Raw genomic sequence first — 17,167 nt, 5'->3', positions numbered from 1 at the left:
CATCTATGCTTACCTCGCAACAAGCCTCTAACGGGGGAAGGGGGCACGCGTAAATTTGACGTCATCCTCACGTAATTGGACAGACAGACAGGTAGTTTTTTTTCTCACCGTCAAATATGACATAAAGCTCACATCAAAAGGAGATGCACACACTTAAAAACAACAGAATTAAGTTTATAAACAAAAACAACAAAACATTGACATATTGCAATGTGTAGCTACAGTCAGCTATAGCAAGTTATAGACTAGGTTAAGTATATATTTAGCCTTTGGCAAAGGTGACGACATATTCAGTTAAACTCGGCGTGTGCAGAGATTGAAACGATTAGTGACTTGATTAATCAATTGATATTGGGTTTTCAAAAGAGATGACGTAATGTGAATACTAATGGTGTGTTCCTCCGAGGGTAATATTCGCTGTAGAGCCACGTTTAAATGCCATTCACTTAATAGGCAGGTGAGTTTTACGTTCCCCCTGTTGTATGCGGCGCAGATGGTACGGTCCGCATGCACTCTGAGTTGTTGCTGAGGAGGTTCCGCTGTGCACTCAGTGCATACCGTCAAATTGGCACGCAGCTGTCGCGTCCTCTTGCAAGTGATTTTCGCCTTGATTAAAAAAACACAATGCTCTCTTTTTCTTACCGATCTTACCTCGGACGACATGGCAAGGTCGCGTTGTTTCTCCTTTTGTTTCATCTTACAGGTGAGTGGGGTTTTTTATTCGTTTTTGCTGTGTTTTATCAACACTTAAAATATAGTTGGTTCATGAAAAACTTATCTCGCACACGTGCGGCTAGCAAGTTATTAAGCTAGCTTCCTAGGTAGGTTAAAAGTGTGAATTTTTTTATACTATTTTTCCAGTTTTTTTTTTTATTTATTTATTTTTTTTACTATTGCGAATTGAGCAGGTGCCTCGGAAAGAAATAGCTCAGAGAAAACTTGGCTGCAAGTTGACTTGCCTCGCCGCTCCAGCCAGTGTCACCACATCACGTCTGCTCGCGCACCGACCTGAGGCTTCCATAGTAACACGCCATAGGAACCGCCGAGGAGCAGATGCAATGAAATTGTACATACCGCCACCCTGCCGATTCAATGGCAGCCATATTAACGCCTGGACATTCTCTGACAAAGTAGCATGTTTCTACCGTATGTACAGTACGCTACCTTTCAAAAGTATTGGGATTCCTTTTACTTTTGGAAAAGACTTAAAAACAGGTTGGCCAAAGGTAACCAGGGATAAACATTTTCAGTTATTTCCAGGTACTTGGGATACACAACTTAAAACAGTTATTCCACCCACTGTGGACGTGATAGTGTTTGAAATATCATCAGGTGTGCCTGGGAAATTATCCAATTTCACTTAATGGGTTATTGGTCAGAAAGTTTTTTTTGTCATCATAAATACTGTGATCTTTTATCTCTCTTTGCTAGCTATGCCAGTGGCAGAACAATAAAATTCTCTTCCACTAGATGGCAGAAGGGGCTATTAACCTTCAGAGCCTTTTTCCCTTTATTTCAAATACAAACAAATAGGTACAATCGCATTTCAATAATTTTCCAAATTCACATAACGAGTACAAACAAATGACAATATCAGGCATTTCCATTTCAACCTTCAGAGCCTTATACAGAGAGAGTTTGGCCAACTCTGTTTCAGCAGGGTAACAAGATGGCGTCCATTTTTCATGTGACCAGCAGTTGACCAATCACTGTTTTTTTTTTATTTTTTTTTTTATGTGTTTTTAAATTTCATTTTAACTCCTAATTTAACCATTGGTATATTCCATCTTATTAAAGATTTTTTTTCTTTAATGCAATTCCAAAACAACCTGGCAATAGTTTGATTGATAATTGTGATTCACTCAAGGAAGTTCTTCACAATATAAATCTGGCACTTCTCCACGGTGATTTGGACAGGAAAGGCGGGACATTCTGTAAAATACTTCGAGGTGATGCGGCATCTTGTGCACGTTTTTGACCAATCACGGCCATGGATGAAAATGTCCTATTGGTTCTTGTCTTAGGGTAGAAGGGGAAAAAAAGCACAAACATTTTTACCAGCTAAAAATACACGCGCATTTTTGAAGATTTAAGGTACAAGTGTTTTGAGTTATGAGCGTGGTCGTAGAATGAATTAAACTCATAAGTCAAGGCACCACTCTGGCTATACTTTTTGACGTTTTTGTTTGGTAGTGTGCTGTGAGATTTCTAGCGTAAAACATGTTCCCATTGGCTCAATGAAGTTTGGGAAAAACTGACTTAAGATAGCGTTAATTGTAATGTAAGTCTACAAATTGCTCAAGCCGAGCCCAGAGTGTAGAAAACAATGAAAGCATTTATTGTGGTACATGGACACATTGCCAAACACAAACTGCACCCCTGTCCCAGCAACAACTTAACAGAGCAATCAAGTAAGTGTTGCTCATAAGAAGCTAATGCTGTTATCTCGCTTAATGTGAGGGCCCACGCAGTCCTTTTGCATTATCTGGTGGATGTAGGATTTCATCGCCAAGGCACCAACATGATCTTGTTAATTCTAGTAGTGGTGTAGTATGTGCCATCCCCAAACACTGCCCTTGCTGACAATTTAGCCAAACAAATTCAAATGATGGCTGAATGGAGAGAGTTTCCCTTTTGATTGATTTCTTAGGATGGACACATGTACCTCTGTAATAGCCAGGCCGCTTCTACAAGAACTCGATTTGTTAGTTGAGTAAGTCTAGACTCCAAATGATTCAGCTGCACAAGCCCCACTGCTACCTCCACCCTAACACCATCTATTTTATGCTCTGATTCCCACTTTTAGCAAGACTCCCTGCCCTCTGCCAAGACATACATATTTATATTCTTGCTGCCACTTACACATGGTTGATGGACTAACTTGAAGTTACTGCCAATGCTTTCTCTATAGAGAACATTCGGGGTAAGAAAGATATGAATCAAATGATCCCACCCAAAGTGTCTCTGACAGCAAACCACATGAAAAGGGGGAATATCCTTTGAGGGGTGGGGGGAAGTCGGTTAAAGTCTAGTATGGATCCAGGGAATCTTTGGAAAAGCACCCTAAAGCTTTTCTACTAGCATGCTTTATGTTAGTAATTTGTCACCTATCCTTAAGTGGTGCATGTGAAGGTATTATTGTCTAAAGTGAGAACCAGCGTCAGACAGTCCCTGAGGAGCAACGTGTCCTTGATGCTAGGATATCTATAATCTTTTTTTTTTTTTTAACTGAGTGTGAAGGGGACACATTGTATTACATTTTGCACACCAAGAAGCTTCTTTTTGAGATTCCCCTGAAAGCACACAAAGTACATGCTTATCGTTATGTCAAGCTAGGCTGCGCATATGATCAAATGCACTTCGCCCCTATTTTCGTCACTTTTTATTCTCAGTCAGAGAAAAACGAGGGCACGCTTATGTAAGGTTGTCATGTCACCAATAAAAAATTTAGTAAAGTCGCTATACCTCTGCCATTACATATGCAGCTTCCTTTCCTTGTACCGAGCTGTTGTTTGCTGTCTAGCGTTATCATTTGCCTGTACTGAAAGGGCAAGTAGAGAAATTAGTTTTGGGTATGAAAATATGGATGTTTGATACCACTTAATACAAATTGATACCCATATGAGCAGAGATGACAAATCCAAGTCCAGAAAGTAAAAAAAAAAAACTGCCACAGTTTGGCTTTAGCCCCAGGTGCCAGCTAGCGAGCTCCCTAGCTAGCTCACCGTGCGCTTGGTTACCTGCTAGGGAGCTAGCTTGCTAGCACAAGGGGCTAAAGGCAAACTGTAGCAGTTTTTTTTTTTACTTTTTGGACTTGGATTTGCCATCTCTGCTCATATGGGTATCAATTTGTATAAAGTGGTATCAAACCATATTTTCAAACCCACCTCTGAGTCAGTTCTTGACTAGTCACCGGTACCGATACCACTAGTACTTTTGACATGCAAGTTTTTTTCCCCTAAAAACATCTACAGTACTACAATATTTTTTTTTTTTTAAAGGCCTATATAATTACTAAACTGACAAAGCACCTAATGACAGAAATTTTAATGAACCCAATTTAGTAGGGATGGTCGCGTCCCGATACCAAGTATCGGGGCAGTACCCAGCATTATTTCAAGGTATCTGACGGTACTCATGATGGCTGTCAATACCAATAGTTTTTTATCGTGGACATTTTAATGTTTTATCACCAAATGGTTCCATATTTAAAACGGGCACTAGAAGTTAAGGATGTTCAATGCCACTTTTTTTTTTTTTTTTTTTTTTTCCCCACCCAGACCGGTACCAGTACCAATACACAAGTCAACAATACTAAGAATCGATACACTAGTATTTTTGTATGGCCCAAAATTTCCACACACACACCAAAAAAATAATTTTAAAGAAAAAAAAATGTAGATAGATAGAGAGAGCCTTTTTCTAAAAGTATTAAGATGTGTAGATTTCGATCAAAGTGTCTTTAGTATTCTATAGTGGACTTTGAGTCACTTCCAAATGGCCTGTACAATTTAAGAATGTAATGTCATGGCTCCATACACTTGTAAAACGGCATATTCCAAAAATGCTGTCATTTAGAATATGTTCAGTAGTTGCTGATGAATGTGGAAAACCAGCCAAGCAGTTGTAACTCATACAGCATAAGTTGTGATTAATGAAACGCACTACATAAAATTGAATAACTGCTGCCCGGGCTTAAAAAAAAAAAAAAAAAATACCAAGTTTAATTCAAGCAGCAGACATGGCATCACGGTACTTTGTTCTGGGCCCTTAAAATGGTGTCATGTCTCTTGGGACAAATTCACAAGAAGTTTTTTACGCATTTTTGAACGCAACTACTTACTACTGACTGTGACAAGACCATAGTATTTCTTTGCAGGTCTTTGCCTGACATAATTATTCTTTTCCAGGATGCTTGCCAATTGGTGAGAGTTGCCTTCATCTGTTTGCACATGTACAATTTGATGACTGCCAGAGGTTTCCAAGTGAATTATTTATGCCTATGAGCATGTGTAGTGATGTACTTGGTATTGAATCTCCGTTTTGTGTGTGAAACTATGAATGCCTTGTTTGAGGCAACTAATTAGCCGCACTAAGTGAACCAACATTGCCGCGACCCTGTCACTCTTCATTCCGAATGGCTTCACTCTCCTTGGGGGACGTAATGATACATTTTATAGGGCAATCTCCTGCCTGTGCAATCGTTTAGTTAGCCTACAGCTATCGCGGAGAAGAAAATCAATCAGTAGCAATAAAATGATAGCTTTTTTTTTTTTTTTTTCGCTCTCACTGAGTCAGTCCTCCACCAATATTTGTGGACGCAGTCTTTTAAGAGGGAGTTTGGCGAGATGGAGCTGATTTTGGCAAAACAACAATGGAATACTGTTTTGGACTCAGTTGCCGAGCAGCACAGCAGGTTTTGATTAGTCATGATGTTTTCCACGCTGGCAGTTTGTTGCAATTAGTGATGTAGTCCAAGGCTTAGGGACACATTTTTTAATTTTTTTTTCATAAAGCCCGTGACGTCACTCATCTGTTTTCTCTTAACCGGAATCTTGACGATAGCATCCCTCTGTCGTCGTCCCTTGCACTTTTTTTTTTTCTCTCTTTCTGAGCGGTGATGTCATCCCCACATGTACCCTCGCGTCCGCCGCCTTCACTGGGATCTTGTCGTATCCCTTTTTTGCCTTTCCTTAAAAAGATGAGCTTTCGGCTTTTGAGCGGTGGCACGATTGTGACAGAAAGACCACGGGTTTGTCGGAAAAAGAGGACATGCAGAGGCTGACTGCTTTCATGCGTTGTGTCTGGGTGGAGGGAAAGCTTGCAGATTAAACGGATTCATCAAATGAACGCTCCCACTGTCATCTGCGTTTTATTTGTTTAAATGCTTGACGCCTGCTGTGATGCTATCATGCTTTGAATCCCGTCTTATCGCCACAAATGTCACATCGCTCTGCGCTTGAAGGGCTTTGAAACATTAGACACAACAACATAAATGTTCGTTTGAACAAAGTCCTAGTATGACCCATATTATTTCTCTTCGGTTGAGGGCATCAAATACATTTTCATCCCAGGTCACTGCGTTATTATTTTTTTTAACTACAGTCGATGCTCTGCCGTTTCAGTGTTGGGGGGATTAAACAAACTATTTGAGCAGTTTCATTTGAAAATAGAACAAACTTTTTGCTAGAAATGTAGATCGTTTCGTTTACACAAACCTATTGGCTGTAAAAACGATCACATTTTTAAAAACAATTTTGCCATTTTAAATTTTGGTTCTAAACACGAACTCGTAAGGTAATCATGAAATATGGTATTGGTGGCTATATTCAGTATTATTATTATAAAACCTTTCTTTACAATGTTTTGTGCGGCCACTCTAAAGTCTAAATACGGCATTCGGTTTAATTTGGTTGCACCAAAATCCACCCGTTTTTATCCATCTTGCCACTTTTTGTCAACTGATTGACATCACAGATGCTCAGGGCGCAGGTAACGGACCAATCATGGCTCAGTTTGCAAGCGTCACATGACCAATTCATAAAACAGGTGAGCTTGATTGTTCGTTACTAGTGTTAATTTTATCCGCCATTTTTAAAGTTAGTCAGTTTTATTCCCGTTTCAATCACGCTTGTTAGTTTTTATTAAGTCCATTTGTAGTCGACTATAAATCTAAAATTTTAGCCTCTAAGGCCAACAAAACATAATTTTCAAAAACTGTCAACATTTTAGTCTAGTTTTAGTCGCGACAATCTATTTTACCCCTGTATATTTTTTTTGTCCGCACATTATTTGTATAACCGTATTTGGGTTATTGATTTTTTTTTCCCATGCGTCTTTTTCAGGGATGTTGGCCAGTCAGGTGGTCGTGCCCCACCACGTGACCGCCGTGCTGGGGAAGAACCTGACTCTGGAGTGCCAGGTGGACGTGACGGCCAACCACACGCTCACTCAGAGCTCTTGGGAGCGGCATTTGCCTTCCGGCGCGGTCACAGTGGCCGTCTACAACCCGCGCTACGGCATCTCCATCTCCCCGGAGTTCATCCATCGCTTGTATTTCCGCTCACCCTCGTTCCACGATGCCGCCATTGTGCTGGAGAATGTCGGCTTTGCGGACATGGGCATGTACACGTGCAAGGCTTCCACGTTCCCACTCGGGATCACTCAAGCCTCGACAACTGTCAGTGTGCTCGGTAAGCATTGAAAGTACATAATAATAAAATATCACTTTTCTTTGTCATCTGTCCTCAACAAAGTGTTTTCATTTCATCTTTGTGTCACTTTGAAGTGGAGCCCAAGGTCTACGTGTCCGCCGGCTCGACAGCGCTGATAGACGGCAGCAATGAGACGGTGGTGGCCACCTGCATCGCCGAGCGTGCCCGCCCCCCGGCCGAGGTGTCCTGGGAGTCCAACCTTTTCGGCCAATCGGAAGTGCAGCTTTTCGACGACGTCAATGGAACCACCACCACGCAAGTGCGCTACCTTTGGCAGCCCACACGTCACATCCAAGGACACACGCTCACCTGCGTTGTCCGCCACCCAGCTCTGCTCAGCGACTTCCGGGTCCCCTATCAGCTTAATGTGCAGTGTAGGTGCATCTATCAACTGTGAACTGTTTTTGTTTTTGTTTTGTTTTTAAATCCGGTGAAGGTGTGTTAGGAGGATGCAAGAAAATGGATTACAAGGGTAGTTGAGTTAGTGTATGCTGTGAAATTAGAGAACCCAAAAGAATGGTTTTCTTGAGTTGGTAGGCATTCTAGTCCTCTTTTTCAGGCTGTCAAAGTCGAAACGTTAGCTTTGGAGATTAATTAAAATTATTTGAAGTGTTAACCTGCTTGACATTTGTTGGGGAAATCTTAAGTAATTTGTGAACTTCGCAAATTCAAATAGCATATTAGGTTGTATGTCTTTGGCCCATCATCTCAAGTAACTTCCACGGGGCCTGGCAAATTCCTATTGGCAGAACTAAATCTGTAAACGAGACGTTTTGAGAATTGTTTCTATGAGAAGGTTATAAGAAAGTAAAGCTCAGTTAGTTTTGTCTGTTTTGTACAACAGTTGTATTTTACAGGACTAGAATCGTATTGAAGGCCCAATGGAAACTAGAGCAGTGTTTGTATCGAAATATACTTTCTACTTGATTTTACATTCATTCCAAGATTTTACTTGAGTAAATATCTATTCTCAGCTTCATAGAAAATAGTAAAAATAGAAGTAGAAAAATACAATTAATTATGGAAAATTGTGGAATTAATAGGTTTTTAAAAAAAAAAAAAATCTCTCAACAGTTTTTTTTTATTAAGGCACATGCTTTAGCATTTGTTTGTCCACAACATTTGGTGGTTTTGTCGTGATGTTGCCATCATTTCATCAGCTTAGTTTATTTTGCTGCAGTTGCACCTGATATCTCTGTGGTGGGATACGATGGAGACTGGCACGTGGGCCGGGACAATGTTCAAATGACGTGCAAAGCCAATGCAAACCCACAAGCTCATCACTTCAGATGGATCAGGTGTGTGTATATATGTTAAAAAAAATTGCCTTTCCAAAGATAATGTTCTCATTTTGATTGTTGCTGAGAGTTATTAAATTTCCAATGTTTATTGTGTTTTGCAGTCGATCTGAATCATAATTGATCAACCGAGATTGTTGAAAGTTGTCTTTGTGTTGTGGTCCACCTTTTTATATATTTGTTATTGTGAAATAGAAAAGTCAATTTGAAGTTCACGTGGAGTCATAGCGATCACTTTGTCCTGCGCAGCAAACATACAACAGTCAGCATCTTCTAATAATTGTTGACTTGGAGCTTTAGTGCCGCCAGCTTTACAAATAAATCCACAAAAAAAGCATTGATGATGTACAGTTTGCAGATCAACAGTGATGTTTGCGTAACTTGTCATTTACCCACAAAATATTTAGAGTTAGAATAATTTTCCCATCATTCTGACTACCGACATGTTGGCGAAAATGCTCCTGTTCTATTTTGTTCCAGACTGGACGGTGAGATGCCAGAAGGCGTCCAAGTCCTGAACAGCACGCTGGTTTTCCTCCGTCCTCTCCAGAGGAACGACTCGGGCGTTTACAGGTGCGAGGTTGCCAACGACATCAACCTCCGCAGTCGGGACGTTCGCATTCTCATACAAGGTGAGCGCACCGGAACACGTCTGGCTCCCATTTGCCTGAGGATGCACAATGCACGCCGCACGCTTCATTGAGCGCATTGCTTTGTGAGATGCTGTCCTTTTTAGCTGAAATGTGACTCTGCCTCATTCCTGGTGCGTGCGTGCGTGCGTGCGTGCCAGCTGCTGGCAGCCTCCCAGGGCATTCACATTCACATTCACCAGCATGTATGGGCACTTACAGTATAATACTTGACCTATAATTGCTTGCTGATGATAAACATTAACACCCCAGATGTTCATATGGCACGTTCTTGGCCTATGAGTAACTAGTAAAGCTCTCTTCCGTCTGCCTTTTTTTTTTTTTTGTGTGTTTGTGTGTGTGCGCGCGCATTTTCTCTTCGCATGGCCTTGAAATGTGTCATGCTTGTGTCGTGCATGTGTTCTGTGTCACGCAGGAAGAGGCAAAAGTCTTCAGCCTGGCTGGGATGATGTCTCCCTTTTCATAAAACATTAACTAGTTCTTTTCAACTCTTATATATTATTTATCATACATATTCCATTTTCATATGAGAGGGGCCGTGCAGATATTCACTAGATTACATGTGTTGGTTTTACTCTTTGTTGCGTGTCTTGTCAGTGTACGCACACATTAATTGACCACCTTCCTTGAATGTGCACCATTCGTCCACATAAAGATGACGGACCTCCGGGTTTGTGGTTTTAACCAATCAGAAGTGTGCGCTTGTGTCTGATCTTGTCTGGCACTACTTTGGCTTGTAGACTGTTTTCATTACTTCAATTCCTCCATCTCTCTTTTTTTTTTTATTCTTTGGTTTTGTAGTCCAGATCAATTTACGCTTTTTTTTATTATGTTGCAATACGTTAGGGCAGTGTCTTAATGCTGTCAGTCCTGTGAATTTACCCAACAATTATGAGCTCAGGAAATTGTATGAAAATATCAACATTATAGCCAAACTGTTTTCGAGCCAACATGAGCTCAGTGTGCAAACAGCTACAGTAATGCACTCTAATGCACAAACAGGGCAGCCACTAGCCATACCGCACTGAAACTGCCGTAATTCATTGCTGCAGTGACTCCACAGCAGTTGGGGCATAATACAACTCTATAGCATTGATTTAAAATTGAAAGTTCATTCATAAAAATGAATAACTGACAACCAGAACTGCAAAGTTAGGCACAATATGCAAACACAAGATTGGAAAGGTGTAATCATTTATGTATTCAAGAAAAATCTAAAGATCTAGCAACTTATCTCCGCAGAGTCCCTCCTGGGAGCGCAGTCAAACTGAATGAAGCTGAATTTCCCAACGTTGTTTGTTCTTGTCCTACTTTACTGCTGTTCTTGTCACACAAATAAATTCACTGCCACTAGTTAGTTGAAATTTCAGTTTGCTCGTGTCACCTCAATGATAACATAATACAAGCTACTTAAACATGAACTATTTAAGTGGAGTTTTGTCAAGTCAGATTCATGTTTTGTTTTAAAAAGATCCTCGTACTGTACAAGAAAGCATATCAAACATGATTTTCGTCTTGGGATACTAATCAATTTTAGCACGCTTTTCGGAACGGGTAATCTTCATGTCTGGATTTAAAATCAGTATTTCTCATGCAAAATAACGGGAAGGCACTTAATGTAATGTAAAACATCAAACTTGGCTTACAGGTGAAGCTCGTCATTGTCTCATTAGCATCAACCATTAAGTCAACTCCAGTTTTGTGCCCTGCAAAAGGTCTGGCAAGTAGACAATTGTGACTTCCTCTGTTATGAATGATGCTCTGAGCGTCAGCAAGAGTTCTGTCAAAGGTAGCAGCAAACATCCCTGCGATGAGCAATGGAGAAAATACAATTTGTCAAGCGCTGCAAACCACCCACTCATTTGAAATGCATCCAACAGTTGTTCTATAAGGCCAAAGTTGTTGAACCTCTGGTCAACGCAAGAAAACTTTTGCCTTGCTGTGCTTCTCTTTATAACCTTTGGTGCACTTCGGAGATCCTTCTTTTCGCTGTCATGTAATCTCTGTCCAACCATTACATCTAATCTCACATTTTAAAGACCCTGTAAAGTGAATTCACAGATTTTATTTCAAAAAACATTTTGAATGATTTTATTGCTGAAAATTGTGGTGAGGATGTAGTGTTGAGCTGTTTTTCACCATTTCTGTATTCCTCATTTGTTTTTGTTTTTGGTGGGGGGCGTGGCTCTTCCCTCCCCTCATAAGAACTTGAGAGCCTTCGTTTGGCGCAATTGTGACATGCGGTTAGCTAGCTCTATGCTTACACCCTGAAAATGAATCTTCCCTTAGGATAGCAAGCTGGCGTGCCTGCTTTAGAGTGCCTCGTTGTGTGCACGTCACGCTGAGATGGACAGAAGAGCGAGGTGGTGGTGGTGGTGGGGGGGCTTTATTTGTTGTAATTTGACAGCCAGCGTGTCTTCGAAAAGCTTTGGCTGGCATGGCCGCTTTAGAGCGCCTTGTTGTTGCAGCAGGAACATGCAAATGCTTTAAGCAGAAATAACTTTCACAGCTCAAGTGTGTAGTTATACGGAGCTCATAAGACTAATCAATTTTTCCATTATTTGATTGTAAGTTGAGCGGTGCTTAGTTTCAAGTCAACGCATTTAGCTGACCCACAGCGTTTGAGAGCAGAGAGAAGGGCTTGATTTTTTCATCATTTTGAATTTGGCAAAATTGTTTACTCTTCTGTGCAATGTCAAATTTGCAAGAACTTTTTCACTTTGCAGGGTTTTTAACAATTAAAACCAAGTTCACATACACTTTGTCCTTTGGCATTGACACCTTGAGAATGCTGACTGTAGTTTAGTGTCCCTATTCTAGTAGTCCGGTGTTTCCCCAACCTCTGAGCCATCACACGTCAGGAAAAAAATGTCATGTCGCACCAACAAACAAAAATCTCACAAAAAAGTATACTGAAATAATGAGGTCACCTTGGTTTACTTACAAATTGACTGTGTGAAATCTGGATTGGTTTAATTGACCACAAAGATGATATTTTCGCAGGAAGCAATGTCATTCCATCTAGTGTAAGATTTCAATTGTTTTGCCTGTGACTGTCGCTGACATGGATGAACTCAGATATACATTATTTGTATTAAATCCTTCATTTCTGACCAATTACGTGAAATTTAATAATAATTGCCACGGCACAGTGGTTGGGAATCACTGCTGTAGACCATAGGTGTCAAACTCCGGTCCTGGGGGGCCGTAGTCCTGCAGGTTTTGGATGTTTCCGTTCTCCAACACAGCTGATATATGATCAGCTCATCAGCAAGCTCTGATAACGATCCTGTTGATTGGAATCAGCTTGTTGGAAGGGGGGAACCTCCAAAACCTGCAGACATGCGGCCCTCGAGGCCCGGAGTTTGACACCTATGCTGTAGACGAATGTAGTTGCACTGACATTGTGCTTGTCTGTGTGTTCATCTCTCCCCCCCGCCCCCACCCTCTACTCCCCATTAGATCCTCCCACCATGCCTTCCACCATTACTGCTCCTGTCCTCTCTGGTTCCTCCTCCTCCTCCTCCACCCTCGTGGACGATAAGCTCCACGTTCATCTCAGCTCCCCGACCCTCGAAGCGCTACCTGAGAGTAACCTGGGCACCGTTGTGGGTGGGGCAGTGGGCGGGGCCTTGTTCCTGCTGCTGCTGCTGTGTCTGGCCGGCGTGTGCTACCTGCGGAAACACCAGTCCTTGCACGGGGACTGCTACACTAAAGAGTACCCGGGCCCCGGCGACCTCCAGAAAGCCGCCGGCAAGCAGCACGAGCTCCAAGCCGCCAAAACCGACGGCGGCGGCAGCGGCGGCTCCGGCTCCCACCGCCGTCAGGACCACGACAGAGAGGAGTGGGGAGGCCGCGAGCTCAAGCGCCACTGCAGCTACGGCGGAGATGAATACCCGTCTAACGGCTACACGCGGGCCATGAGGGAGGGCGGTCACCACAGCAACCAGCCCAATCCCCAGCAGGGACAAGCGGAGTATTGTAGTCCACAGCAGCAGCCCAGGAGGCCCCCGTACACGCACTCTCCCAAACCTACGAGGAACGGCTCCCCCTACGTGGCAAACAAGTGCTACGATGGCGCTCCGGAGGGCGATTACGTCTCTCACAAAGACGGCTCGCTCATCTCTCGCAGGGAGTGGTACGTTTGACCAGCTCGCCCGGTCCTCGCGCCCTGATCACCACTTTACGAAATTAGCAACACTTGACTTCTCTTCTTCTAAATACCTTTGCACCCTGGAAGACACTTGAGAGAGGCTCATGATGCAAATGAGCCTCGCTGCGGCTGTGTTGCGTCTGGACCGCCAATTTATGTCCAGTCACTAATGTTGGCAGGTGAGGAAGCCCCGGTGGCCTTGCTTTCTCATTTGCACAAACCGATTTGTTTGAAAGACCTGTGACCTCTGAATACGCGACACTGAGACGAAAGGCCGGGACCAAAACCTGATGTACATCTCGCCATGAATCTCTAGTCCGAGGGTTACTGGTCCTGAACTCTCGTCTATGGAAGTCCACTTAATTGCACTGCCTTTTGCCATAGCCTCAATATTTCTTTCGAATAACATTCTGTCTGTGAATAATCCCCCCCCGAAGTTCATTTGAAGGCCTTGCTAACTTGAGTTAATGTTCTTGGAGGAACCTCTCTACTACTGTTGTGCATAGGGAAAGTTGAAGTGAAGCCGGGTCACTGCCACCAGCAGGCGTAAAGTCTCGAACGAAAGGACCCGCCACGGTCCTCCGTTTCACCTCGTGAGTCGGGCCCTCTTTTAGTTTACAATACCTCGACATGACAATGGCTGTGTTGGACAGTTTGCACTCTGGCACAGGGCCAATGTAGCCACTGGGGGGGGGGGGGGGGGGGAGTTGTCAGTAACATGGCCGCCATCACAGACCTGAATACAGTATTGGGTTACATGACGGTGGCACTAATGGGCCCGCTAATCTGTACCAGTGTCAATTAATAGTTTGTCGTTGGATTATTGTCAACATTGCAGGTAGAAGTTTGATTATGTTATCCAGACAAATCTGTGACTTTTAACTGGGCCCACTATGTGGTTTGTATGCCGTTGGGAGTTATGAAATGTGGTTCACTCATTCTTTATCTTTGTCTTTTTGATGCACTAATATGATGGAGTATTTTGTTTTATTCTTTTCAAATGTCAGGATATCATATCAGGAGCTGTTTAAAAAAAAAAAAAGGGAAAGTCAAACCAAAATTCTCCTTACAATATTGTTCTTATGCAGCCCCACATGCCTGAAAACGGTATTCTGGTTAATATTGCGTTTGTGGAATTTTGTGTTTTTAATCCATCTCGAGGGCGGACATTTTGCTACTTGCTGTCGACTGAAAATGACATCACACTTGCGCGGGGCTTGGTTGACCAATTGGGGTTCACCTGTCTTCTGACAACCAATCACAGCTCAGCTTCAGAAAACGGATGAGTCGCGATTGGTCGTTACCTGAGCCCTGAGTAACTGTGATGGGTGGCAAAATGGCCGCCCGCCCTCTTAAATTAATTCAAAACGGGTGGATTTTGTGGATTTCGCAATCTTAATCAGAATGCCGTGTTAAGACGAGTGAGGGCACATACAACGGTTTGTAAATGACATCTTTGGAGTTGACTTCCCCTTGAAGTATTTTGGCACGTGCACTTACCAGACGGGACGGAGGAGATTTGACAAGCTCCCCTCTTGCACAGTAGCGTTTCTAAACGGTAGCTTTTGTCACCTTTGATATTTGCCCAGAGGCCAAATATTTGCTTGCGTGTAGAAATAAGAATGACATGCGTAGAACACAACTAGATGAAAATGAAGCCGTAGCGTATATTAGCTTAACACAGGGTCCTGTTGCTTGAAACGGAAAGACGCGTTAGCCACTTTAACAGTATTGTCGTCCGCTGGCCGTTCGTTCAATCGATGTTGTTGACTCTTGTGCTGTGATTAGGCAGCCATCGTCGTAGTGACATGTCGGCCAGTGCAACTCATGTTGTTTCTAATGTGAAATGAAATGCTAGAAACACATGCTCCTTTAGTTCCAAACTACCTTCAAGTCTTCATGGCCTTATCGTCCAGTTTACCTCCAGTGTTTGTACAGTCTAGAGTGCCATCTTTTGAGGCCGCTGTTGCCAAGCTAGTACTCGTCATGTTTTTTGTTTTTTCCCCCTTTTTTCGTAGGAAAGGCTTTGAATCGTTCTGGACGCAAGTTGGTGTAGGCAAGATATTAAATTGCTCCTCAGGCAACGCTTGTCTCTCGGGGGGGGGGGGGTTGAGAATACAATCTCATCTCCAAACTGCAGCCATTTTGTGCGCCGCAAAGATGGAATTGGCCTGATGTGACGTTTTCATGGTTGGGTGGCAAAATAAGCATCGTGGCCATGTCGGTGTCCAGGCAAACATCCGTGCAGGTAACAGGAAGCATGGCTGCCTAATCCCGTCGTTTGCTTCTATGCACTAAGGCGGAAACTTCACTAATCGATTTTCGCAGCCCTTGTACCTGAATTCATCGAGTTTGCTTGAGTGAAGCAATGAGACACCTTGAAAAAAAATGATCTAGTGCCTTAGAAGATGTTTAATTGTTCCCGTATTTGTAGTTTTCCTGTCGATGCTTGGTGCCATTTCTGTTCTTGGTGCCATATCTTCACCGTATACATGAGAGTATTGCAAACCCATTATAGGCACTTTTGTTGTCAATGAGTTCACAGGTAATAGTACCACAGTAAATAAACACTGTGAGTAGTTTACGTTTAATAAGCACCTTTTTCGTTCTTTGTATATAAATATACAGTATTCAACAGAAATGTAAGTTAATGGAAAGAAATATATATATATTTATGTCAGTGAAATCTTGATTTGTTGTTCTTTTTTTTCAGATACTTTTGTCTCAATAAAGCACCTTAGCATATGTGAGTTATTTTCTCTCGTCTTCGGCTCTTTGTGCTTCAATAAATGACATCATCTCTGGCTCCCGAATGCTGCATAAGACCACCCACCCCCCACTCCGCTCCGTCAGCCCTCCCCGCCTCCCTCCCGCTCCTTCAGATCCAGTATGCACATCTGGGACGCTGCCGATGATGTAATGCTTCCTCGCTTCATCTTCATTACCGTGTAGTCTCTCGGAATTATTTGGAATTACACTTATTGTCTTTAACTGGAATACGGCCATTTGTTCTCCCTTCTAATTCGGTTTTCCAGTGTCAGGTTTTCTTTTTGGATTCGGCACAAAAAGGCCCACGTGCTCTTTTTGCGAGTTCACCCCCCCCCCGTGTCTCTTCCCTACTGTCTAGCAGCTGGTAAAATTAAACGCTGAGTGTTTGTCTGGCCCCGTGTCCCACTCTCCAGCCCATTGACTGTCCCCATGGCAACAAGCTCATCTGGGGCTGCTTCTCTTCGTGCTACCTGGCCACAAAATCTGGAAGGGGTGCGGGGATGCCGGGGAGCACGAGGCTGTAACAAGCAGAGACCGGGAATGTCCCATTACCCCCTGCCTCGCTGCTGCGTGATGGCATTCATCACATGGGTTTGACCTTGACATTGTTGAGCTTCCCTATGAAATTGTCATCGCCGATGACCTTGCCACGCAAAGGTCACGACCGCCGTTTTCACTCTTGACCTTGAAACGCTTAGATTGACCGCGCACCAGTGAAGCATCTCGAATCGTGACGTTAAACCCGCTTTGACGTACTCTGACAAAATCTTTGAATTAGCATTTGATTGAAACGTGCCCGTTTCCAAGGTTACTTTTCACGCCGGACAAAGAATCAGAGCTGACGCCTCTCGGTGCGACGTGGGATCAAATGGTCGCCATCTTTGAGCTCGAGAAACAAAATTGCAATATAGGGTTAAAACGGAGACACTTAACCTTCCCCACTAATGATGACAGCATCTGCTTCCACAGGGTTGTGTGACCTTTGACCCTGCTGTTGAGGATTGGGGGGATGGGACTGTCCTGACCTGCTCCCTGGATTCTCTTTATTTCAGTCTGCTTCTTTACCGTCAACGATTTACGTTG

General features: G+C 43.0%; 1 protein-coding gene across 1 annotated transcript; it reads left to right on the top strand.

Annotated features, from left to right (window-relative positions):
• Positions 1–499: 499 nt before the first annotated feature.
• nectin3b (nectin cell adhesion molecule 3b) lies at positions 500–16,069 on the top strand. Its single transcript, XM_077546691.1, has 6 exons — positions 500–703; positions 6,846–7,193; positions 7,289–7,588; positions 8,395–8,512; positions 8,993–9,144; positions 12,625–16,069. Exons 1-6 carry the CDS (start codon positions 625–627, stop codon positions 13,308–13,310), a joined length of 1,683 nt encoding a protein of 560 aa, XP_077402817.1. The 5' UTR covers positions 500–624; the 3' UTR covers positions 13,311–16,069.
• The last annotated feature ends 1,098 nt before the right edge of the window (positions 16,070–17,167 follow it).

This window comes from Vanacampus margaritifer, chromosome 16 (genome assembly GCF_051991255.1).
Source record: "Vanacampus margaritifer isolate UIUO_Vmar chromosome 16, RoL_Vmar_1.0, whole genome shotgun sequence".
NCBI lineage: Eukaryota > Metazoa > Chordata > Actinopteri > Syngnathiformes > Syngnathidae > Vanacampus > Vanacampus margaritifer.
Note: the sequence above shows the minus strand (reverse complement) of the source record. Positions and strands in the feature narration are given on the sequence as shown.